Source organism: Anolis sagrei, chromosome 3, assembly GCF_037176765.1.
Source record: "Anolis sagrei isolate rAnoSag1 chromosome 3, rAnoSag1.mat, whole genome shotgun sequence".
Classification (NCBI taxonomy): Eukaryota; Metazoa; Chordata; class Lepidosauria; order Squamata; family Dactyloidae; genus Anolis; species Anolis sagrei.
The window spans coordinates 127,916,499-127,942,656 of NC_090023.1; the positions used below are offsets into that span (position 1 = coordinate 127,916,499).

The following is a 26,158-nucleotide window of genomic DNA, read 5'->3' on the forward strand; positions in this document are numbered from 1 at the left end:
CTGTTTGTTGTTTGTTTGTCATTGTTTCATTCCCAATCTACATCTTCAGCCTAGTCAACTTTCAAATTCAGCAATGTGGTAATGTCATGGTGACAAATCGTAATGATGTTAGAATTTTCATGAGGTTCCACAGCATAATATTCCATTCACACTTTTCAGAAATCACAAGGTGTATATGTGTTGAATTTTTTTTAAAGCTTCTGTTTTTCAGTAGGGGGAGCCTTATATTTAGCAAATTCTTCCTCTTTTCTCTTATTTAGACTACATTAGCCGCCCTGAGTTCCTCTGGGGAGAGAGAGTGGGTTAAAAATGTTATTGTTATTATTATTATTATTATTATTATTATTATTATTATTATTATTATTAGTTTAGCATCTTCATGCACTGCTACCAAAGCTAGTCAGTCAATAACATTTGGATGTAATAGTCCTTACAGTTTGTGTTATAGCCATAGGAGTTCTGGCATCACAAGGCTTCCAAGATTAATAGTTTCATTAACTTCATAGTGGAGTTGTGTCTGTCTTTACAGTGTTTAAATATGCACGCTGTAGTGGGCAACCTTTGGCTCTCGAGGTATTTTGGACTTCAACTCCCAGAAATCCCAGCTAGTTTACCGGCTGTTAGGAATTGTGGGTGTTGGAGTCCAAAACACCTGGAGGGCTGAAGGTTGCCCATGCCTGCTCTAGCAGAAGATTAGTTAATTCAGATTCCAGATATTGTTGGACTATACAACTCTGTACCTTTCATTGCAGGCTAACTTAATTAAGGCTACTGAGAGTTTCTGTCCAACAAAATCTTGAGGGCTTCACAATTTTTGTCCTTGTGGTTGCTTGATCATAAAATGGTAAAGTCATGTTCTTTGCTTGTTTTTCAGATGCTGGAGCCTCAAATTCAAGCAATCTGATCATCAGTTTCTGCATCAGAGTAATGTATTTCACCACATTAATAACATTCTGTCCAAGTCTGATGATGGAGATAGCGAAGAGAGCTTTAGTATCAGCATCCAGTCTGGTTTTGAAGCTATAAGTCAGGCAAGTTTTATCTCCAGATAATCACAAAAGCATCATGATGAGTATAAATGGAATTGAGGTATTTCCCTGAAATGTTTTGTTTCTATCAGTAGATGAGGGACTGATACTGTTAAATTTAGCTTTATATTTTAGTGATATTTATATAATTATATTTCCCATTTGTAAGGACTTATTGAGATAATGTTCAGATTGTGCTTTGTATGCCAATAACTTACATTTGACATTTCACATAATCTTTACATTAGAACTTTATTTCTATACCGCTTTTCTCAGCCCTCAGGCGACTCAGTTGTTCAAAATAGTTCTACAAACAAAATGCTGACTTTCATTAGAATGGACAGATGAGAGAGAGACGATATATGAGAAAAATGAATGTTTCCCTTTAGTTTCTTGTGTTTCCTTTGTTTCTGTTTACTCTCTCATTTTAGTACTTTATTGAACTTGTTGCTATTCAGGAGTTGATATTTGTTTACATGTTGTTACTGAATTTTCTCTAAAGCAACCTTTTTTTAAAAAAAAACAGGAATCCTGTATAGTAATTTGTCTCAAAGACTTAACCAGCATTGTTGATATTAAAACATCGAGCCGACCAGCTATGATTGGAAGCTTAACTGATGGATCAACAGAAACCTTTTGGGAATCGGGTGATGAGGATAAAAATAAAACAAAAAACATCACAATAAATTGTGTCAAAGGAATTAATGCTCGCTATGTGTCTGTCCATGTTGATAACTCAAGAGATCTTGGGGTAAGAGTTAAAACTCATTATGTGAAATTTGCTCAAATGTACTTAACAGAATGTTGGGCTTGTTTACAGTTGTAGAGCTTGAATTTATAAACAGATTATAAGCTTGGCAATTCACTACTAGCTATTAGCTTAGGAAATGATGTTCCAGATATCAGACTGCAGATAGACCAGGTTCAAGAAGAATGCAGACAACATGTACAAATGACAGCTTCAAATGATTCACATGGATATTTAAAAAAAAATCTTTGATAAGTACTTTGTTCTTCGAATATATTTTTGACAGTGCTATTGGGTGGTATAAACTGAATTATAACGGGAACCTTTTTGTCATCTGCAGAACAAAGTGACTTCAATGACCTTTTTAACAGGAAAAGCAGTAGAAGATCTTTGTAGAATAAAACAGGTAAATCATTCTTGTCATTATTAGAAACATAATATATTTTGATTTATGAACCTGGCAGCCAATTTGGGCCTATAAGTTTAGCAAAAAATAAACCTTTTGTTTAAATAGAGCAGGCATGGGCAAACTTTGGCCAAAGAGGTGAAGTTTTGGACATCAACTCCCACAATTCCCAGTAGGCTGTTTGTTAGGAATTGTGGGAGTTGAAGTACAAAACACCAGGGGGGAGGGGGGCAGGTTTGCCCATGCCCAAAATAGAGAAAGCTACAACTAGAATGACAGATTGTAGTTGTAATCAAGATGATAAAATTATTTCACGCATCCCTTGGCTTAACTATGCATTCTAATATGTCAGTACAGTGGCTCCGCCCAACATGAGATTTCTGAGTGTTCATTCCACCTCCCTCCATCTGTGCTCTCAAAGATTCCACAACCATCCAAAATAATTTCCTCTCCTTGTGAGGATTTTATGCTTGATGTTCACTCTTCCTTCCAAGCACATCAGACTGTATGATAGTGACCACGGTGAGTCCCAGGATCTAGGCTAGCTTGTTAATAGATCCTCGGGTTGTTCTTGACAAACTGGATATTCAGAGCATTCAGTGGACCTGAATCAACAATTTGCTCCATTTCTATTGGAGAATCCCACAACCTTCCTGTCTCCTTAAGCTATGTGATTTGCACGAGGTCTTCCAAGCCAAGAAAAAAATGCACTGGATGCTATAGTGAGGGAAGGAATTTACATAGATATGTGTTTAATGTCTGCTAGGTGGTGAGCCCTGTTGTGGTATGGATTTCCCATTCCATACCACAGCTTGCAAAAACTGTGTGGGCTTCCAGGAAAAATAAACAACATCACCGTATAGAGAATCACATCTATCAACACAACTGATTTGGAACAGTTAACATTCCATATCGAGGACTAGTTTTATTTATTTATTTATTTATTTACTGCTCTTATATACCGCAATTCTCAGCCCGGGGGCGACTCATTGCGGTTTTACAAATTCGTTTCTGTAAATAAGGACTAGTCCTCTGCTGCCAGCCCAGTTTTCAAAGGATTGCATGCCCACTTTTTCTAACCTCTTAGTGGGGAATCATTTGGTGGCTGAGAACGGAACGTGTTTCCGTGGTCAAACATCAGAAGCATTATGTTCACTCCAATCTCCCTTTTTAGTGTTTAGGAAATACCAGTGCTCTTCCATCATGTATGTTTGATCACCTTTCCACCCATTTTCTCCAGGTTTAATGCCTGAATGTTTTAAATTTTGTGTGTTTTATTAATTTGCCTCTTATTTTCTCAACTTAGTTGGCAGGTTATCATGATGGCTCTACTTTAGGAGAGGATATGGGGTTCCAAGCTAATTGTTGCCTGAATTTTGGGAGTGCACATTACCAGGGTCAGGCACAGCCCAGGGCTGTTGGACTAGCACCGTGCTCAGGTGATCAAGAAGATCACACAGTGATTCCATGGTGGTCCACGAGCAGGCAGGCTAGAAGAAGTTGGTATCATATCAAATAACACGATATTTGGATGTTTTAACGTACACTGGGCTGTGTAGCTCTAGTTTTTAAAGAATGGCCCTTTTCCCCTCTGATAAAGTTATTCTAGTCTGTGTCTTTTCTCTACCCTCACCCACCATTCACTGACTGCAACCACATTAATGAATGTTGATGCTCTGATGTCTCCTTAGTTTCAATTTTCCAGTGAAATTCACCAAAACACTCCCTTCTTCATAAATCTTTCTTCATATTCCTGTGCTCTAGGTTGACTTGGATTCGAGGCATATTGGCTGGGTAACAAGTGAACTTCCCGGTGGAGATAACCATATCATCAAAATTGAATTGAAAGGGCCAGAGAATACCCTTAGGGTGAGGCAGGTCAAAGTGCTGGGATGGAAGGATGGTGAAAGCATCAAAATAGCAGGACAGATCTCAGCAAGTGTAGCACAGCAAAGGAACTGCGAATCTGAGACACTGAGAGTCTTCAGACTCATTACATCTCAGGTGAGACATTCAAGACCCTCTGTAAACTTTCATTCTAAGCAGTATAAACAAAGGATTTGTTTCTTCTATTTCATTTAATTCTATTTTATTTCTTGTATTAATTTATTTATTAATGCTTAAGATCCTAAAATTCTAAAGTAGCATACATCAATGAAGCATAAGCAAACACAAGGTGGGGGACTGTGCTTTCATGTTTTCCATTGACTAATGGCAACCTGTAACTTTCATAGGGTTTTCTTAGGCAAGGGAATGAATACTCAAGGTGATTTTGCCAGTTCCTTTCTCTGACATACAGCACCTGGTATTCATTGGTAGTTTTTCATCCAAGTATAAATCTTCACCCTTTCTACCTTCCCATATCAACTGGAACCACGTGTTTTTTTGAAACCAGTGGGATTTAAATTCATAATGACTTGATTTCAAATGGATTTCTTTAAGTGTGATTTAATGCTGGATCCAGTTTTATTTATGTAACCCAGTATGAACTCCTTAGAAAAAATATTGGATACAAATTGAATAGTGTGAAAAACTGAAACTTCCTGCTTCATTTATTGGCAATATATAAAGATGTTTTGTACAACTAAATATTGGCTTGCAGGTAGTTATAAATGAACCAAAATAAAATAACTCTTGAGAATTTCTCCTTTAATTCTATATTTTTTCACATTTTAAGACAAATGCCTTAATCATTAGTTGTAGGCAATGTCTTACAGTAGGAATATTGTTCTACAGCAGGTACTGGCATATACTAACTTCAAATAAACATTTAAAAGCAACCCTGCCTTTTATTTGCTGATAGCAAAGTCCTATTTCACAGCATTGGAACCATTTGATTTAAGAAAACAGGAGGCAGTTTCTTCTTAACATTTTCCATGTCACATGTGATATGTTTGCAGGGCTCAGTAGCAACAAAAAACCTCTTATTTATCCCTTACAATTAGGATTCAGATATTGCACACACTATTTTTAAATTGGTAATGTGCTTAATGAAAGGCTTGTGGATTTCCTTCAGTCCTGATGCATTATTTCTTTTATGTTCTCTTAACAGGTCTTTGGAAAACTCATATCTGGAGATGCAGAGCCAACACCAGAACAAGAAGAAAAAGCTTTGTTGTCTTCACCTGAAGGAGAAGAAAAAGTACACAATGTATTTATTTGTATTTCATAATTTCTATGATTCTAAAAATATAATTCAAGTAATTCAAGTTATATCAACTCTTATTATTGCTTTGCCAGATAGTATTCCTTTTAATCAGATATTGAGCCTTTGGATATTTGTTTGAATCACTCCTACTAATAGTCAAATTGCAGGTAGCAGGGCTCATAGGAAGATGTTTATTTTAGAAAATTTGATTCAAAAAAATTAAAAAATTCAGCCATATCTTTTCCTTTTTTATTTTGAAAATAAATTTGGTTTAGTTCAGTGGATAAGGTCGTCTACTGTAACATTGATCAGCATTGTCTGGAGCATTAAATACTCAGAACAATATTTGTAGTAGAACGCTCTGCCTCGGAGTGTGGTGGAGGCTCCTTCTTTGAAAGCTTTTAAACAGAGGATGGATGGCCATCTGTCAGGGGTGCTTTGAATGCAGGTTTCCTGCTTATTTGCAAAGGGTTGGACTGGATGGCCCACGAGATCTCTTCCAACTCTATGATTCTGTGAGTGTTAATCTGTTCAAAATGCCTTTTAAAAGGCAGAAATATGTAAATATGTTTCTGCTGTTTCAGTGTGGCTTAATCTTCTGTTTTGCGAAAAGGTATTTCTCTTAACAAAACTTCTCTAAAGTTCTGATACCCAATTACATCTTCTTATAGAAATCAAAATACGAAATTTGATATTCTCACATCAAACATTAACATTTCTCTTTAAAGGCTACTTCAGATGCAGACTTGAAAGAGCACATGGTTGGAATCATATTCAGCAGAAGCAAACTGACCAATTTGCAAAAACAGGTTTGTTTATTGTAATAATCTTCTCCTGTGCTAGATATTGTACACAGACTTGTATGTGTAGTCTCCAGGATACAAGGAGAGGAAGTCTGGCAATCGAAGACTTTGCGGAAAAAGGAGGTCAAAGTCTATTTTTAAAAGTTAGCATTATGTTTGATGTTACCAGACCCATCTCCTGTCTGAAAGGTGTATATCTCCCATCTCATTACATTTTTAAAAACCCACAGTATGCTTAATTTCCAACAAAGGGAAGAAGACCACATATTCCTTGGACCAAGGAACATAAATGAGTGTACAAACCCTACATGTATGTTTAAAAGGATTATATGGTTGCATCCATCCAATGGGAATTGGTTTTGAAATACTGAAAAGGAATATTAATTAAAGCTAGTGCTGACACATTTTCTTGTGACAGATTGGAGTGCAGGAAGGGATAAGCACAGTTTAGAAGCAAAAAAAAGTTATGGAGGTTTTCTCCCCCCAAAAGCTTTTTTTTTTTAAAGGCATTTGAAAGTACCACGTTGTATATATGCATTTAATGTTTGCATTAAATGCATTGTTGTTGTTGTTCATTCGTTCAGTCTTCTCCGACTCTTCGTGACCTCATGGACCAGCCCACGCTGACATACTGACATACAATACAATACATACTGACATACAATACAATACAACGGTTAGTTCCATCAGAGAGAACATGCATCTTGAGTTACACATTTCTGCTTTTCCTCCCGCAACCGTTGGATTATTTGGACAGAGTTGAGTCACATGTTTATATCAGTCATGGAAAATGGTGAAAAGGATCAAGCAGCCTAAGCTTGATTTCACACTAATTGGAATGAATACAATTTGGTGATGACATTACAAATGCATTACAGTTAAAAGTCACTCTAGAGGACTGATTAAAAAGAGTTACAAATTAACTTCACTTTTTAATTACCTTGGAGTCAGAATGTGGTTGAATTTTGATTTGCTTTGACTCTGTGCTCCTGTTTGTTTGCTTGCTTTGATTAGGTTTGTGCGCATATCGTACAGGCGATCCGAATGGAAGCCACTCGTGTGCGTGAAGAATGGGAACACGCCATTTCTAGCAAGGAGAATGCTAACTCTCAGCCCAGTGATGAAGATGCATCCTCTGATGCCTATTGCTTTGAACTGCTCTCTATGGTGCTGGCACTGAGCGGTTCCAATGTTGGGCGTCAGTACTTAGCTCAGCAGCTGACTTTGCTTCAGGATCTCTTCTCACTGCTACACACGGCTTCTCCCAGGGTGCAGAGGCAGGTTAGTTCAGAGAAAACCCTTTGTATTCCATTAAAAAGCACCACAGTCAAATTCACATGGTTCTCGCCTACAATCAAAATTACTGTAAGACTTAATGTATACATGAAATATAATTATGAAAAGGCTACCTATCTTCTTGAATGCTTCTTCCAGGTGACATCCTTACTAAGACGTGTGCTGCCAGAAGTCACTCCTAGTCGTTTGGCTAGTATCATAGGGGTAAAGGCACTACCTCCTGCAGATATAAGTGATATCATTCATTCGACAGAGAAGGGAGATTGGAACAAACTGGGTATCCTGGACATGTTTCTTGGATGTATTGCCAAAGCACTCACTGTACAGCTAAAGGCCAAAGGAACTACTATAACTGGGACAGCGGGTACTGCAGCTGGCAAAGGAGTAACTACAGTTACATTGCCAATGATTTTCAATTCCAGGTTAGTAGAAAGTGTACTATTTCAATATTTCAGTATATTGTACACTTGGAAATACAACTTTGATTTTACTAAACAGTAAAACAGGGCTCTCTTTTTTAAACAACTTCATATTAATTCTCTTTTTAAAGTTTCTCAAATGCATATTACTTTCAATTGTATTTTCATTTTTTTCCATTGACACTGGTTATCTTTTCTCTTTCTAGTTATCTAAGAAGAGGTGAAAGCCATTGGTGGATGAAAGGTTCAACCCCAACACAGATTTCAGAGATCATTATTAAGCTCATAAAAGACATGGCTGCTGTAAGCTTTTTACTGTTCTTCTGCTCTGTTGTACTCTAAATACTGATGCAGTACAAAAGTGTGTTTTCTTTATGAAGGAGTTGAGATTATGAAATAAAGAAAACAGAAGCCATTCTATTCTGCATTGAACATTTTTAATTTAAGATGTATTGGTTCTTCAAAAAGTAAATGAAAAGTAGCAGATGGATATTCCATTTATAAAATCAGTGGCTAAGTATTATATTTGCCTTTTGCCATGGAAGAAAAATAGGCGTATAAGTTGATGTAGAATAATGTTACTGTCAGTCAAGATACTTGTTCTTTTGTATGTCTCTATTGCTTGGAGAAAGAGAAGGCAATCTTGGAGGTTATGCTTCTGTGCTAAATTGGTCTGTGAAGCTTTCTCTTTTCTATACAATATGGCATTTGAATCAAATATTTCAGAAATGATACCTTCTCTCTCAGTTATCTACCAAGCAGTATTTGTATAGTTATGCTAGATTCCGATGCGTTTTGCAAACTTTCAAAGAAGGAAATTCCCAGATTATCTTTATTTTTCCCTTATCCGTTTCCCCTTTCTGCTATCTTTGTGACCTCTTTGCTTTCCTGAGTTTTCTTTCCCAAGGATCATAGCAAATCAGAAATCAGAGTGAGAATGTGCTGCAGCCACAGTGCTACGTAGTTTGTTGAATTTGACTATAAGACAACATCATTAAGAGAAAACAATGCTGAAGCTTTACCTTCAGGAGAAAGGAGAATAAAAAGTGTCTCCGTGGCTGAAACAGTTGCATTACTTCAATAGCTAGGATGCTCCCTGTCTTTGCTGTGGAACTGCTTCACTAAAGTTCAGTGTGGCCAATCAATGAACACAATATGCTATATGTGTGTTCAATTCCAGAAATAGCCTAATGGAATTATCTATTGTGGTTGACCAACATTTACAAGGGCTTCATCCATGGGCTTCTTTCTAGAACTTAGAAGACAGTTGATATCCAGATGGCGCATCCTTCGAGAGAATATCTTGCCTTTGGTTAAGAGCTGGCAGTTCTTAACCAAAGGACTATTTTGTCAGCCACCCCTAAATTGTGGAATAAATTGCCAGAAGAGCTGCAACACCTAGATTCATTGTTGGTATTTAAAGCAGCATCAAAAACAATTTTCTTCTGGCAGGCTTATTCAGATGTTTTGAAATAATGAATGTATTGTTTTTAATCTATATTATTTTAAATAATATTGTATTAAATATTATCCAAATTTAAGCAATTTGGCCAGACATTGACAAGAATAGCACAGGATCGTATATTTTGACAAATGGTAGATTTGTGTGAAGTCCAAAGGGTGGATTGAAGACAAATTGAATAATTATGCTATTAACTATTATTATGCATGTTATAGTTTATGTTAGCCACAGTTAGCCAATTGTATAAAGTGTCTATTTCTTGCTATATTTTAATCTCTTGTGCCTTTACCTAGATCCATAGGGAGGGGTGGGTAAGAAATAATAATAACAGTAATAACAGTAATTACTACTACAATCATTAATTGAATATAAAAGCAATGTTTGAGTGGAAAACCTCAGCAGAATTTACAATAAAATTCATCAGGTTTTCATGACTAGTAATCCTTGTTTCTGCACAATGCATTCATATTAATAAATCAATACGAATCTTCATATCTTAAGTTTTCCCTTTCATAGGGTCACTTGTCTGAAGCTTGGTCTCGTGTAACAAAAAATGCTATTGCAGAAACAATCATTGCTTTGACCAAAATGGAAGAGGAATTTAGGTCACCAGTGCGGTGTATTGCAACTACTCGGGTAAGCAGTTTTTTCATCCAGTGCATATTATATTTATCTCTGTTTTCTTCCAAATAGATATGTCTGTTTTGTGGTTGTTTTGTTAGTAATGGTAAAAGAAAACAGTACTTTCTTGGCTGCCTACACTACCAGTCTGTAGGCTTTCAAGTAAACTGTAGCCCATGTTCAATCAGATTCTAAGTTTTCAGCCAACTTTGCTCTACTCCTGGCCTGCACAACCTGTGGCCCTATAGCTATTTGGGCCTCCTAGCCAGTTTGTCCAGTGTTTGGGAGCTTGTCCAGTGTTTGGGAGCTGAAGTCCCAAACACTGGAAGACCAGGGAACTTGTGTTTTCCAAACTCTTATATTTTAGTTGGTGAGCCCAACCCATTTACATTCCAATATATATTATAAGCTCATCTGTTTTTTATGTCATACTGGTGTTATTATGCTATTATGTGAGATATGTGCTTTGAACAATCTTTAAAGTATCATTTCAGTTACTTGACAGTGAATAATTAACAACCATTCTCCCAGAACATCCCCTCTCCTTGGGAACAGTAAATATTTGAAAAAACAAGATAACCCTGTAATCACAGAGTTTAAAGCCTCTGCATTGTAAATACCCATTCTCGGTTCCACCATAAGGTGTCTTACCATGTTCATATGAGGTGCAAAATATGCCAGATATTTGCAGCATGTTATTGTGGCATTTTATATAGAAAAACAGCCAATACATTTTCAGCATAAGTGTTTAATTTATTACCCACCCTGACTTGCTGGGTTTGATATACTAAGATAGTTCTTGCTGTCTGAGGTATATGAAGCCTTGTATATAAACTGTCAATATAACAGGAATGACAAGATAATGTAGACTAATATATGTGTGATCTTGCCATTTTTTCAACAGCTCTGGTTAGCTCTTGCATCCCTTTGTGTGCTTGATCAGGACCATGTAGACAGACTTTCCTCTGGAAGATGGATGGGAAAGGATGGACAGCAAAAACAGATGGTAAGGAATGGACAGAAATTAATCTCTCAAGTCATTTTCTTCTCAAGCTCTTGATTTAATTCAGCTTAACTTCCTGAACTTGCGCTTCGCCCAGCCACAGCCTTCCATTTTAAAGTTCTGAAGAATAACAAAATAAAGATACCACAGTAAAACGAGTATACAAATTATTGACACCTTTTCTAAAGATAGATTAAGACTAGAAGTGTTGTATTGGTTGTTTGAAAAGGTTTTGCTGAAAATATTGATTATTATGTGCCCTATTATCAAAAATTCTTAAAGGAATTCAATTATTTCTTCTTAGGTTACTGCATTTTATATATAAACTAGCTGTGCCCTGCCACGCGTTGCTGTGGCCTACAGTAAATCTTTTCAAAGTAGAGGTAGTTATTTGGAGTATTATGATAGAGAGGTACCTACCCATTCCTTCCCCCTTTTTCTCCCCCTTTCTCTCCTTTCTTCCTTCTCTACTTCTTTCTTTCTTTCTTTCCTTCTTTCGCTCCTTGGTTTCATCCTTCTCTCTTTCCCTCATTCCCCCCCCCCCTTTCTTCCTTTGCCTCCTTTCTTCCCTCCATGTTTCCTTCCTTCTTTCACTTTTTATTTGCTGTGACCAACCTTCCCTCTTTCTCTCCTTCTTTCCCTCCTTCCTTCCTTCCCATCTTTCCTTCTCCGCTTCCTTCTCTATCTCTTTCCTTACTTCCCCCTTTTTCTTTCTCTTCTGCTGTCTCTCTTTTCTTCCTTCTCTCTTTCCTTCCCCCCCTCTTTCTCTACATCTTCCCCCTTCCTTCACTCCCTCTTTCCTTCCTTAATTCCCTTTTTTCTTTCCTCCTCTCCTTCCTTCTGTCCCCTTTTTCTTTCCCTCCCTCTTTCTCTCATTTCTTCCTTCTCTACCTCTTTCCTTCCTTCCCCCTTTTTCTTTCTCTTCTGCTGGCTCTCTTATCTTTCCTGTGGCCCAGTCTGTTGATCTGGAAAAAAAAGTAATTTATTCTTGTGTGTAAACTTGAGTATTTTCTGTTGGTCATGGGGGTTCAGTGTGGCAAGTTTGCCCCAATTCTGTCGTTGGTGGGGTTCAGGATGCTCTTTGAGTGTAGTTGAACTGTGAAAACTCTCAAATGTCAAGGTCTATTTCTCCCAAACTCCATCTGTGTTCATATTTGGGCGTATTGAGTGCTTGTGCCAAGTTTGGTCCGGATCCATCATTGTTTGAGTCCACAGTGCTATCTGGATGTTGGTGAACTACAACTCCCAAACTCAAGGTCAATGCCCACCAAACCTTTCCAGTATTTTCCGTTGGTCATGGGAGTTCTGTGTGCCAAGTTTGGTTCAATTCCATCATTGATGGAGTTCAGAATGCTCTTTGATTGTAGGTGAACTATACATCCCTGCAACTACAACTCCCAAATGGCAAAATCATAATTGTTTGAGTGATGGTCAAGGCGTGTGTGTGTGTGTGTGTGTGTGTGTGCCGCACAGGGGGGGAGTGAGGGGGCGTGTGTGTGTGCGTGCCGCACGGGGGGAGTGAGGGGGCGTGTGTGTGTGTGTGCACCGCGCGGTGGGGGAGTGAGGGGGCATGTGTGTGTGTGTGTGCCGCGTGGGGGGGAGTGAGGGGGCGTGTGTGTGTGTGCCGCGTGGGGGGGAGTGAGGGGGCGTGTGTGTGTGTGTGTGTGTGTGTGTGCCGCTCGGGGGGGAGTGAGGGGGCGTGTGTGTGTTTGGCAGGGGTGTGTGGTGTGTGTGTGTGTTTGCGGCGGGGGAGGAGTGAGTCAGGGAGGGAAGGGGTGAGGGGGAAGGAAGGGGGCGTTTCTTACCGGCGTGAGTGTGTGTGTGTGGCGGGGGTGTGTGTGGGCAGCGGGGGAAGAGTGAAGGTGCGTTGTGTGTGTGTGTGTGTGTGTGTGTGTGTGTGTGTTTGCGGCGGGGGAGGAGTGAGTCAGGGAGGGAAGAGGTGGGGGAGAAGGAAGGAGGTGTGTCTTACCGGCGTGAGTGTGTGTGTGTGTGGCGGAAGGTGTGTGTGGGTGGCGGGGGAGGAGTGAAGGTGCATTGTGTGTGTGTGTGTGTTTGCGGCGGGGGAGGAATGAGTCAGGGAGGGAAGGGGTGGGGGGAAGGAAGGGGCGTGTCTTACCAGCATGAGTGTGTGTGTTTGGCGGGGGGAAGGTGTGTGGGCGGCGGGGGGAGGAGTGAAGGTGCGTTGTGTGGGTGTGTGTGTTTGCGGCGGGGGAGGAGTGAGTCAGGGAGGGAAAGGGTGGGGGGAAGGAAGGGGCGTGTCTTACTGGCGTGAGTGTGTGTGTGTGGCGGGGGTGTGTGTGGGCGGCGGGGGGAAGAGTGAAGGTGCGTTGTGTGTGTGTGGAGGCGGTGTGACCAGGGTAAGATGAAGGAGGGGGAGGAGGGATGGTTTTGACAGGGCGGGAAACGGCGAGGCGGGACTTGGAGTGGGCGCGGAGGGAACGTTGGCCGGCAGGCCGTGTGCGTGCGCCAGGGAACATGCGGCTGGGTGCCATTGCGCATGCTCAGTTGTTTTGTCGTTTTGTGAGTGTGTTGTTGTGTTGTTTTTCATTTTGATTCGGTTTGTTTGTATATAGTGGGTTGAGGTAGGTGCATGGGAATTTTGGTTAATTTCCGTTGGGGGGGGGGGGTTGAGTTTTGCTTCTCCGTTCGACGCCACTTTCATTTTTATATATATAGATAAAAGAAATATCTAGAAAGGCAGAAATCGATATTCTGTTCACCATTAAATATAAATTTGCAGAATTACTAGCACATTCCTTCTTTATCCATAGTTCTTAGAATATTCCTGTAATATTTAGGTGTTTTTCTTTATGTCACTACTGCTGCCCACAGTTAGTGGATCTAACTTCATTTCTTACAGGAAATGCTAATTTTATGCTGATTTAATTTTAAAAGCATCTTTCTTTTAAAAGTAAACTTGGATTAACAAATTTTCTTCTCAGTGTTTGGTCAGGTATGATGAAATTTTAACTCAGCCTCAATTATTTTATTTATTTATTTATTTATTTACAACATTTATATGCCGCCCTTCTCACCCTGAAGGGGACTCAGAGCGGCTTACAAGGTATATATACATACAATATATTATATTATTAGCATAGTACAATATCAATATTAAATATTACTATATTGTACTATACCATTATATTGTAATATTATTAGTAATATTACATGTAATATAAATATATAATTATAATATCATATTATTAGTAGTATTATATTGCATTATATAATTATCCCACCCTCCTTCAAAGACTACTAATATCTTACTTTTCAAAAACCATTGGCTTTACTGATTTTATAGTCCTTCTGTCCTATTATATAATATAAAATAAACCCAACCAATATTTTTGTATAAAGAGTCAGATAAGTGGTCTGATCCATTCACTGTGTGTGTGTGTTATAAAATGTGCATCCAAAACTTCCATGTATAGATGCTCTTCAGCATTCAGACTGAAGCAGAAAATTGAGAATTGCTGTTCTGGTGTTCAGTACATTACAGAGTGGTCTTATCTTCTTCCCAGGACCTTCCCAATCTAGCCTCACCTATTTTTAAAAGGAATTTTAAAATTTTATCAGGTCAAGCATTTATAGGCATTTATAGGTAATTCTGTGTTTTAAAATATACATTTCTGTATAGAATGTACTAGTTGTTATCCATTCGTTCAGTCGCTTCCAACTCTTCATGACCCCATGGACCATCCCACGCCAGATCTTCCTGTCAGCCGTCACCTCCCCAAGCTCCTTCAGGGTCAAGCCAGTCACTTCAAGGATACTATCCATCCATCTTGCCAGCTTCCTTTTTCCTTTCATTTTCCCCAGCATCATTGTAGAATAGAAAAAAATATTTTTTTGAATAGAAAACAAAGCCCAGCGTTGATTTTTGCCTCTATTTTTGTTTTCAGCCAATGTGTGATAACCATGATGATGGAGAAACTGCTGCAATTATCCTGTGCAATGTCTGTGGCAATCTCTGTACAGATTGTGATCGGTTCCTTCATCTTCATCGACGAACAAAGTCTCACCAGAGACAGGTGAGGAAAAGGCTGTTTTTAAAATGCAAACTCAATGTGTATAAAAATAATTATATCTCTGAGTTATCTAAATTATCCATTTCTTTGGTTTAATATGTGTTTGTCCAAATGTGACAGGTGTTCAAAGAGGAAGAAGAAGCTATTAAGGTTGATCTCCATGAAGGCTGTGGTAGAACCAAACTGTTTTGGCTGATGGCACTTGCGGATTCCAAAACTATGAAGGCGATGGTGGAGTTCAGGGAACAAACAGGTGAGATAATATTTGCATTTATTTTTCAGACTGTTCATAGAAAAAAGAAAATATTATTTGTTTTCCCTCTAGTCTGTAAACTTCAGCAGTTTATATAGAGTAGAGGTTGGGTACAAACTGTACTAGCCTGCTTAAGCAAGAGGTCCCATTTAATCTAAAACAGGTTACTAAATACTCATTCTGACCCCATCTATATTGCCTATACTGCAGCTTCAAACTGCATTATAAGGTCAGTGTAGACTCATGTGGTGCAGTTTAATGCAGTTAAACAGCAGTATATGAGTCTACACAGCCATATAATGCAATTTCAAACTGCAGTGTACATGGGTAATGGAGACGTGTAGCATTGGTAGACTGTCACTTTTGGAGGTTGCTGTGCTGGCCGGATGAAGAAGGAGTGATAAGAAAGGAATGTGCTTCTTGCAGTGTGCCGAGATGTGAGCAGACATGATAGTTTATTGTCTTGTATATATTGTGTAAAATAAAGGTAAGTGCCGCTTTCCGGTGAAAGCTGAATTGAAGGAGTCCGGTATCTTTACCACTTTGTGCTTTCAAGTCGAACTTGGAAAGTCGAATCAAACATGAATTACGGGCTGCCAGCAACGTTCTCCTGGGCGAAGAAGCTAATGAGGACAACAGGCAACTCAGAAGAAAAGGAAAAGCAGCAGAGACAAGCACAAAAGCCCTTCTTTTCTACCATCTCTCTTTAAAATAGATAAACTAATGTTAAATTTTAACATAACCTGACGCCCAAGTTTACCAGCTTCCTGAATAAAGGTCTGATACCTTTAAAATACCCCTACTGCATTCTGAGTTCAACAACCTCCCTAGGCCATGTTTCCTACTGAGAGCAGCACTTCCAGCATCCTGACTGGATCTGTTGGTGGTGCCCCCTTTGTTACTGGTTAGTTGGGTAATTTTGATGCATACAGAAAGAAAATGTGTAAAAGTAAATCACTTGGAAAAGGGAATGGCAGTTTCTGGTTGGTCCTCTGCTGTAGTGCTGTATGTGACCTCCCTCTCCAGGGCCTCTGTGGACCACACCAAATCCTTCTGAATGCTGCATCCAGCCCCCAGGCTTCATGTTGTGTAGCCCTGCTTGGTAGATATAGTGACTTATTTCCCTGTTAGATTAATTTTCCTACTTGTATAATGTTTCACATTTGCCTGATAAAATAATATTGAGATCAGCTAACATCTTTTAAATTTTGATGAGACTTCTGACTGGCCCTCCCTCTATTAACCCAGGCAAACCCACTACGAGCAGTTCTGAAGCATGTCGTTTCTGTGGCTGCCGAAATGGAACAGAATTATCAGCAGCAGGCAGTGTTTGTTCGGATGCTGATTGTCAGGTTTGTATGTTTTAAACACTGCAATCATTCAACTTCCATTACAGGAATTCATGAAGCAAGCTTTATTTATAAGTAAGAAATCATTTTGTTCTGTCATTTAACGACTTGTTTATAGGTTAAATGAAAGCATGCAATGGAAAACTTCCAAGCCACCTATTCATTAGAAATCTGTGGGTACATGGATTCATGACTCGGGAGCAGAGAAATGGGAGTAGGGGCAAACTACTGACTTTTCTAAATGTATGTTTGCCAAAGATAAACTTGAAGTTAGGAGGAAAGTAGCAAATCAAGAAAAATAGGACTTTACTGTCTCTACTTTGAAAAAATTGGGCTGCCTGATTTTACTTATAAAACTGTATATAGTTAATTCAAAGATATTCAGAAGCTTAGTTTTTCAGTTAATTTGGCAAAGGAAGATATGCATTTGGATAAATGATTTTTTTCCTAGAATTTTTAAAAACCATAAAGAGCATGAAGACCTGGGTTCAGTAGAATCATAGAATAGGGAAAGACTAAATGAGCCATCCAGTCCAACCCCCTGCCGTGCATGAAAAGCACAATGAACATACCCCTGACAGATGGCCATCCAGCCTCTGTTTAAAAGTCTCCAAAGAAGAAGCTTCCATCACACTAGAAGGCAGAGAGTTTCACTGCTGAACAGCTCTCACAGTTAGGAATTTCTTCCTAATGTTCAGGTGGAATCTCCTTTCTTACCATTTGAACATATTGCTCCAAGTTGTAGTTTTCAGGGCAGCAAAAAACAAGCATGTTCCCTCTTCCTTCATAGGTAAAAACATAATTTGAACAGTACACTTAATATACAAAGAAGTTAGTTTCCTTTAACAGAAAATATTAACACCTAGACAAGCATTATTACATTGCTTTTGTTGTAACATATCTTACTGTTGACGTTTATATTAGTTTTTCTTTTATAACATTGAAGCCTATCGGTACATTTGTGCTTGAGATTGCCAGAAAAATAATTTTCAGGCAATGAGAATGGCATAATTGCAAAGAGACGCAGACAAATTTAAATTACTAGGTCTCCCCCCTCATCTTGCATTTCTCCAGCCTTCTTGTTTACTCTGTGCTTACCAGACAGTGATCTTTTTTTAAAATGAGGATATTGCTGCCTTCATAAAGCTGTGTAGCTTGTATAATAATAACTGCTACCTATCTGTTAAATGTATTGAAAGATATCATTTTGTCTTCTAATTCGAGTTCATGACCTTTGGAAAGCTAGTTTACATCTGTCATTCACAGGAATATGCTAAAATAGCTTGCAGTAGGACACATCCTTGTGGTCACCCCTGTGGAGGTGTCAAGAATGAAGAGCACTGCCTGCCCTGTTTGCATGGTTGTGACAAGAGCACAACCACCCTTAAACAAGATGCAGATGACATGTGTATGATCTGTTTCACAGAAGCACTTTCAGCAGCACCAGCTATTCAGGTTTGAATTTTGCCTTTCATATATGCAATATCAAATTAGTGGGAAGCAATCCAGTAGAAATCATTAAAAGTCAGTGCATGTCAGTAAGCTATACAAGGTTTAATCACCGTTTTCTTTGTTCAAATCTGCACCTGTAGTCTTTAATGTCTGGTGGGCATCCTTATTATGATAGCTGAAATCTGACATAGTGCTTGTGAATAGTTATGGCAGGCCAAAAGGTATCCCCAAATCTAAACCAATCCAGCAAGGTTGACTGCCACCATTATTATGTCCAGTCTGCCAGAACCAGTAGAATCAGAGACCTTACAGGATGTTACTGGGCTTCAAGGCAACAAGGGTCTAAACTCTGCACCCTTTGTTCATAGAGACTCAGACCTCTGCCTTTAAAAATAGTATAGTGCAACTTAAGCAGAAAATGGCCAGTTCCTGACCAACTACTGTATTTATTTAAGTATAATACTCCATGTAATGTAATGTGCACCTCAATTTTGAAAGTGTGCATTACAAAAATGGATTTGTCCTCAAATGTAATGCGCCCACCACTTTAAGCACAGCATTATTTATTTATTTATTTATTTATTTATTACCCGCCCTCTCCGAAGAGACTCAGGGCGGTTTCCAAAATATAACAAAAATGGCAAACATTCAGTGCCAAGTACAAACAAACAACAATCAAGATGAAACATGTTTATATAAATTATAAACAACCAAACTTAAAGGATAAACTAAATAAACAATATAATACAAAGAGTCAGACCAATTAACATGTCAACTAACATTAGCATGTCAACTCACTAAATTTCATTGCCAAAATTCCCAACTGACCTCATTCATGAGGCCTTCAGTACCAAAGGGTGAGGGGGGAGGGGAGTTGAAGGCCTCACACATGAGACCAGTTGGGAACCACACTGGACTGAGCGGGGGGGGAGCGAGGGAGAGACCCAGAGGGCCAACTGGGAGGCAGGATCTGTGACTAAGCACCAGGAACAACAGGGTATTCCTTCTCTTTCTCTGGGCCTATTCGCCGCCTCCCTCCACCTCTTGGGGACCCCCTGGGCCTTTTCATGAAAATGGGTTTACATGCACAATTCTAATGCACCATTGAATCTAATACACACCTCAATTCTGGTAATGTAATTTAGCCAAAGAAAATGAGTATTAGACTTGAATAAATACGATAGTTATTTTTATGTTGGATAGTATCCTTTTCCCATATTGTACAGTATATTGTGCCTTAGGTAAAAACCATCAGCATGCTAAAACCTCATTGTGATTAATTCAGTTTCACAGTAATAGAAAGAAGTTGTATGGAACTCATTTTTCCTTGTGAAACCAGAATTATATATGAATTTTTAGTTCACCCATTTGTTGTTGTTATTATTATTATTATTATTATTTAGAATGTTCTGATGAAATTTTCCTCTTTGTAGTTGGACTGTAGCCACATATTCCACTTGCAGTGCTGTTGCCGGGTTCTAGAAAACAGATGGCTCGGGCCACGGATAACATTTGGGTTCATGTCCTGTCCTATTTGCAAGGTGAGCACAGATCAAATACTAGTCCATAACTTTAAAAAAATTGAAGGAATAAGAGATGTCTCTTCAGATTTTGAAAATCAAAATAAAGATTGCATTTGATAATCTTCAGGATTATTGATGTGTGAAAGGGGAAAAAAACTTCTCAATTTTATTAACCTTCTTTGTTGTTGATTACCTGAAAAATGAATTGTTGTTTTCAGTGTAAAATATTGAACAGTTGAACATTGATCAAAATGTATGAAGGCACGCGTTCTTGGTTACTCACTCACAGTTAAGAACTGCATTATGTTTGTAGTAGTCTCCTGCTGGAGAAAATAAAAAGAAATGGCCATGCAAGGTGATCTGCTTCCTGGACAAATGTGTGAAGAAATTCAGAGTAGATATGAATAGGATTACTCTTTTAAGAATGCAGCTAATAACTTTGGTTGGTTTTCTTGTTGTCATATATCAAATATAGTCAGTCCCCAAGTTACGAACAAGATACGCTCTGTAGGTTTGCTCTTAAGTTTCATTTAGTTGTGATATTTGTTTTTCTGTCTGTGCCCCTATACAGAAGACTTGACCTCATTTTCTGTCCTTGTAATAATTGGATTTTGAAAAATTTGGCTTATTGTGAAAACAAGGATTGGCGATAAAATCTCAGTGGAGACAAATTATTTCAGGAGTGAATTTCTCTTCCTAGGGAAACATTTCTCTTATTTCCTGTTGTTTCACACATGTTCTTAACTATGGGTCATTTATAAGTCAGACATTTGTAACTCAGTGACTTCCTGTACACAGTTTTTAAAAGAACTGTAGAAAACTATCAATCGCAGAACAGAAGATTCAGAGAAATTTCAAATAGTACTTTCCTTAAATTCTAGAACATAAAGATGGGGCTAATTTTAAATGAATCAAAGTATTAAAGATACCACTTTTATCTAATACGCAAACATATTGCGAGGAAATATTAAGAACCTGAAATTTAAGCTTAAAATTTGTATCCAAGTTAGTTAATGGCCTAAGTCAAATTATTAATTTAAAGTAGAACCATTGAACCATTGTGTAAAGCAGTGATTCCCAACCTGTGGTTCGTGGACCACCAGTGGTCTGCAAGAATGAAAATATGGTCTGCGACCTCACCATTACTACACCATTGCCTTGAAACCGCGTGGCAACGAGAGTAGCTTGTCTCGTGAAACCCTCTTGCAGTGTTGAGGCAACAGGGATGTGAGGAGTGGAGCCTTCTTGTAGCTAATCAGCCTGATTAACTACAAAAGATTACTACTACCACAACAGCTCTAGTTTATTAAATGTGGGCAAGCAGATAGTGACTACTGGATGGCACATGTTCTGTATCAAAAACTAGAGCTGACGTAGTGTATCCAATGCAATTTTCTGAATCAGCTCCCAAATAACCAACCAAACAGTATCTAAAGTTAACTAAAACTGATTTGTAACCCTTTTGGTACTAATGTTGGATAGTGGTCCAACATTAGTCAAAGTGGTCCCTGGTCAAAAAAAGGTTGGAAACCACCAGTGTAAAGTCAATATTTATATAAATACCAGTAAACTGTTGGTAAGTTATAGTGGGAGTGACAATTCAATTTGAACCTCACTTAGTTGATGTTATTTTTTAATAAAGATTTTTCAGAAAAAGTTAGTGATGCAGTGATGTGGACCACATGCAATAAATATTAATACGGTTCAGGCCACTACTGTAATGATTTGAAAATAACCATTTGTCATTTCATGTAATTTAATAAGAGGGAAACATTCTACAAAGGTAATGTGCAACCTCTGAACTGTGGAAACCATGGACATGCAAGTGAACAATTTTAATGTATTTCCAAAATGCATAGGCAGGGGTTAGAAACGGTAGAAACAAACCTGTATCCTGGGTCTATTACTTACTAACCATAATGGTTACATGACAAAACATATTTTATTACTTTGTATTCCTGCTGAGGTTCTTACGTTATATAACTTACACAGACCTTTTGGGTGGTTTTCTTTTTGTTTCATTTCAAATGAAATACTAATTTTCTCCCAAATATATGAGTCTCTTGTGCTCATGTACTTTCTCTTTACCTTTTATTTTATACCAGAACAAAATTAATCATCTAGTATTGAAGGAGTTGCTTGATCCCATCAAGGAGCTTTATGAAGATGTGAAAAGGAAAGCTCTAATGAGACTGGAATATGAAGGGCTGCACAAAAGTGAGGCCATCACAACACCCGGAGTTCGGTTTTATAATGATCCTGCTGGCTTTGCCATGAACAGATACGCCTATTATGTTTGCTACAAATGCAAAAAGGTATGACTCAGTCACTAGACAGATTATGTGGATTAATCAGAAATGAAATTGCTGAGAAGCTGGTGGGCTGTGATTAATTCTATCAGTTGAGCAGAAATAGAGATAAGTCTGTCATTCGTGGCTTAGAAGACTGAAGTTCTAAAAATGAACATGTTATAGGCATATTAGCAGTATTCTACATTAAGGGAGGTTGTATTTAATCTAAAGTATATTGAAATCTGTTCTAGTGCAACTGTATCATTCCCTCATTTCAACTGTATTCTTGAACTAAGCATTGAAAAAGTAATTGAATAAAAGATCATGTTGAATTCAGACTTCTTTTTCCTACTAGCAGTCTATGGGTGCATCTATGCAGTAGAATGAAGTGCTTTTAGTCAATGCTGTGGTATCCTGGGATTTGTAGTTTGGTGAGGTGGCAACTATCTTTGGCAGAGAAGGCTAACAACCTTGTAAAACTACAACCCTCATGAACCCTAGTATCAAATCATGGCAGTTAAAATGGTGTCAAACTGCAATGATTCTACAGTGTAGATATACCCTTAGTCTTTGCAAGCATTTTGAGGATAGATGATTTAACCAAACCTATTTCTCTCAAGAATGAATATTCTTATCAAGGTATTGAATTTTTTAAAGCATCATTGTTTATCACATATGTTATAACAAAAACCTCACATTGCAAAGCATATATGCATAACAAATGCTTTGAAGTCATGCATCTTAGAAGGAGTACCTATTTGTGTCCCTTATGCAATGATTTCCTTTCATCTGGCGCTTCTGTTGTGTTTCCAATAAATTTCTAGGGAAAAAAATGGAGAGGCAGAAATTTTTGTAGTTTATTTAGGTCAGTGAAAGAAGGGCTCAAAATTTCACATACACAAGTTGATTTCCCCAAAAGGCTAGAAATTAATCTGTTTTCAAAACAGGCCGGTGAATGTGTTTACATTTCTGAAGTTCATTTTTGTGTTTTCCCTTCAAGGCTTATTTTGGTGGAGAAGCCCGCTGTGATGCTGAGGCTGGCCAAGGAGATGACTATGATCCCAGGGAACTTATTTGTGGCGCCTGCTCTGATGTTTCAAGGGCTCAGGTGGGTAAACACTTTTCTTTTTTAAAATTAACAAATAATAATTTCCAACATATTCACTCTAGTTACAGATTTCACACAGTCATTTATCCTATGGTTCTTCCCTTTTTCACAGATGTGTCCTAAACATGGTACAGATTTTCTAGAATATAAATGTCGTTATTGCTGCTCAGTGGCTGTGTTTTTTTGCTTTGGGACAACGCATTTTTGCAACGCTTGCCATGACGACTTCCAAAGAATGACAAGCATTCCTAAAGAAGAACTTCCACATTGTCCTGCAGGTAATAAAGTGACCTAAACTCTCCAGAGCATTGCTAACACAAGAAGTGGTCCTTTATCAGGATTTTGTATAACATTGTCCTTCCAGATGAGCTTCAGAAACATAGGGGGGAAATTACTTGGCTATATTTTAAATGAGAAGCTCCTCTAACAAACTAGTTATATTTGTTTCTGTATTTGATTTGTGTTCTGCCATGCTCTCAAACCTGGGACCCAAGACAGTTAAAGCAAGATTAACTAATTTTAAAAATGCAAGTGAAAGCAGCCCAAAGTTGTCATGTGAAAGGAATTAACAGATTGTAACATTACAATACAATTGGATTTAAAAGATGTTGAAAGCATATCAATAAAGTACACATACAGTTTAATAAGGGTGAAGGGTCCTTTCCCAGCAGACAGTTGCTCAAAGCATGCATGAATCAAACATATTTGCCTACTTATAGAACCACAACATGAAGCAGACCGGACTAGTTCCAGAACCTGGAGAATCTCTCATTTTCCCACCAGCTAGCCTTTAATGCAATACAGGACCTCTAATTTCCCAACAAATTTTGGACTGTTCGAGTTGTTCTTAAGTTGAACAGTAGCTTAAGAAGAAGATGCTGCAAACATCCTGTTTGAGGTGCTGTAATCAGTATTGGTGGGAGAATAAATCCTAAAATGGCTAAAACATTTGCAATGGCTAAAACTGAATTACAGCCATACATTCCAATGGGTCACATCCAATGCTTAGATAGGTCACAAAATTCTCCAGGTCTGTGTCACCATAAACTTGTATTGTCTGATCTGTGTCAGTCATAATGGCTTCTACAATATTTTACTGTTTTCTGCCTCACAAGGATCCTGCATCTACTAAAGACAGATGGAAACAGCCAAGGACTTAATTTTTGTGTGTATTTGGTTATATTTCAGTCTAATGCGAGTTCTGTTCTGCTTTCCTAAGGCACAGTTTTAATTCACGGTATAAGAACTGCCACATTGCTATAAGAGTGCTATTACTGACATTCAGAAGGCATTATGAAGCTATTCCATCTTTTTTTCCTTAGCAGGTTTCTGGGGTTTTTTCTAATAAGAAAAAACCCCAGAATAAGAAAAAAGATGATAGAAGCAGTGGATAAACACATATAATTATCTAGATCAGGACTTCTTAAACATTTTCCACTCGTGACCCCATTCCACCTGAGAGATTTTTATGTGACCCCAGGCATGTAAAATAGGTATACACATGAAGCACTTTTTCCCTTTCTCAACAGCAACCCAATACCTTGTCTTTGTCCATACACTTTCTGCCCAAATAGTTTGTGACCCCACTACACAAGCAGCCCCATTTGGGGTCGCGACCTCTATTTTAAAACACTTTGATCTAGATTTACCATGAAATTGTGTGAAAGGGATTTATTTTGTTTCTCTGAGATCCCAGATCTGAACTCTACCCAGGTCCTTACAGCTCTCTTCTAACAAGAGATCTACCATGTCAAATACCCAATCTTGCCTATTACCTGATTTGCTATGCTTCTGTTCATACAAGAAAGAGTTTTTCCCAAAGAGCAGAACCAAGAGAGTAAACTGCTCAGATGTAGAATTCCAGCTGCAAAATGTTTGTATTGTAGCCTAAAGAGTTTTGTGCCCAAAGTTCTGAAATATCCCTTCTTAGTTGTGTGAATTTCTATGGGTTTGTGAAAGTCACCGGTTCCGCTTGCTGTTAAACTGTTTTTCAGGTCCCAAAGGCAAGCAGCTTGAAGGCACAGAATGTCCCCTCCACGTAGTCCATCCGCCGACTGGGGAGGAGTTTGCACTAGGCTGTGGAGTCTGCAGAAATGCACATACTTTTTAGTCCATAGTTCTCTCATTTGCCAGAACAAAGCTGCTGTCATCCCATAAGTGTCCTGAGTTCAGTATAAACCACACCTAAAAAGAGTATGGGACCATTTCATAATCCAGGGAAAAGAAGAAAGGTTGCAGCGCGAGAAGGATGCCAAATACCATGTACATAATCCTTGCTATGGGAAATTGACATTTATGACCCAAGAAATCAAATCTTGTGAGGTGTTTGCATGTGGCCATTACGCGCATCAGCTAAGAAGCATTGGACACTTACAAATAAATAATTGCTATCAAAGAAGCATTTAAAGGCTCTGTTTCCATGGACTCCAAATGATGCTGGATATCAGATGAAGAAAAAGTTGATTATTGTATACTGACTTTTTTTGTAATTCTGTACAATTGTAACTGCATCACGGGTAGGGGTGGAAAACAGAAGTATTCTGGTTTATTTCTTAGACTGTTATTTAAAAAAAGTGTTAGGAAGGCATAAATGTATCCAGTATCACACTGTATATATAAGATCAATGTTTGTCCTGTATAAGAATTACTAAATTGTAAACAGCAGTTTCATTTAAACTTCTGGGTTATGTTTGAGCCTGAAATTTTAATGAAGTGCAATACTGAGTGTGCCTCATATCTTGCAGCTGTAAACATAATGGAATGTATATGTCAATAAAGCCGCTGTACATTTTTATACAGTGAAAGTCTAATGAATTCGTAAGAACTTTCTTTTGAAGCAGCTGAAGTCCCTCTTTTCATAACTATTAAATTCAGAATTCAGAAAACAAATGCTTTTTTGTCCATTTTCGTATGGTGTTTTAGCACATAAAATCTGCTCATTGTCTTCTTTAAAGTAGTTGAGACGACCTTAGGCTCTCCTTGTTACATCATAACCCACATTGATATAATCTGTTAACCATACAATTTTTAAAGAGATAAAATTCCTCAAGCATAGTAGTACTCCAGTTAATTTAAAAACATGTATTTGAACAAATCCCTAAACAGCAGGTAGAAGCATCACAAGGAAAGTGACTTCTAGGTTCACTTTTTTTGATTTTCAGCCTAGGTTCAGCCTTTTTGATTTTTGAGAAGGCCAAAAAAAGCAAGCAAAATCCTC

General features: G+C 38.2%; 1 protein-coding gene across 13 annotated transcripts in view; it reads left to right on the forward strand.

Moving 5' to 3' along the window:
• The window catches only part of MYCBP2 (MYC binding protein 2), a 169,913-nt gene extending 144,162 nt beyond the window's left edge, over nt 1–25,751 (forward strand). For 11 of the 13 annotated variants that reach the window (XM_067466879.1, XM_067466884.1, XM_067466882.1 and 8 more), the window contains 20 exons: nt 875–1,031; nt 1,555–1,779; nt 2,117–2,182; nt 3,947–4,186; nt 5,235–5,333; nt 6,059–6,139; nt 7,148–7,414; nt 7,568–7,851; nt 8,055–8,151; nt 9,827–9,946; nt 10,836–10,937; nt 14,840–14,968; nt 15,086–15,218; nt 16,467–16,570; nt 17,834–18,022; nt 19,453–19,560; nt 21,648–21,857; nt 22,834–22,941; nt 23,054–23,219; nt 24,936–25,751. In XM_067466879.1, coding sequence (XP_067322980.1) covers nt 875–1,031; nt 1,555–1,779; nt 2,117–2,182; nt 3,947–4,186; nt 5,235–5,333; nt 6,059–6,139; nt 7,148–7,414; nt 7,568–7,851; nt 8,055–8,151; nt 9,827–9,946; nt 10,836–10,937; nt 14,840–14,968; nt 15,086–15,218; nt 16,467–16,570; nt 17,834–18,022; nt 19,453–19,560; nt 21,648–21,857; nt 22,834–22,941; nt 23,054–23,219; nt 24,936–25,051 — 3,001 coding nt within the window. In that variant the 3' untranslated portion in view covers nt 25,052–25,751. The remainder of the gene's footprint in view (nt 1–874; nt 1,032–1,554; nt 1,780–2,116; nt 2,183–3,946; nt 4,187–5,234; nt 5,334–6,058; nt 6,140–7,147; nt 7,415–7,567; nt 7,852–8,054; nt 8,152–9,826; nt 9,947–10,835; nt 10,938–14,839; nt 14,969–15,085; nt 15,219–16,466; nt 16,571–17,833; nt 18,023–19,452; nt 19,561–21,647; nt 21,858–22,833; nt 22,942–23,053; nt 23,220–24,935) is intronic. The other 2 variants (XM_067466881.1, XM_067466890.1) reach the window with 1 other exon arrangement.
• Nucleotides 25,752–26,158: the final 407 nt, after the last annotated feature.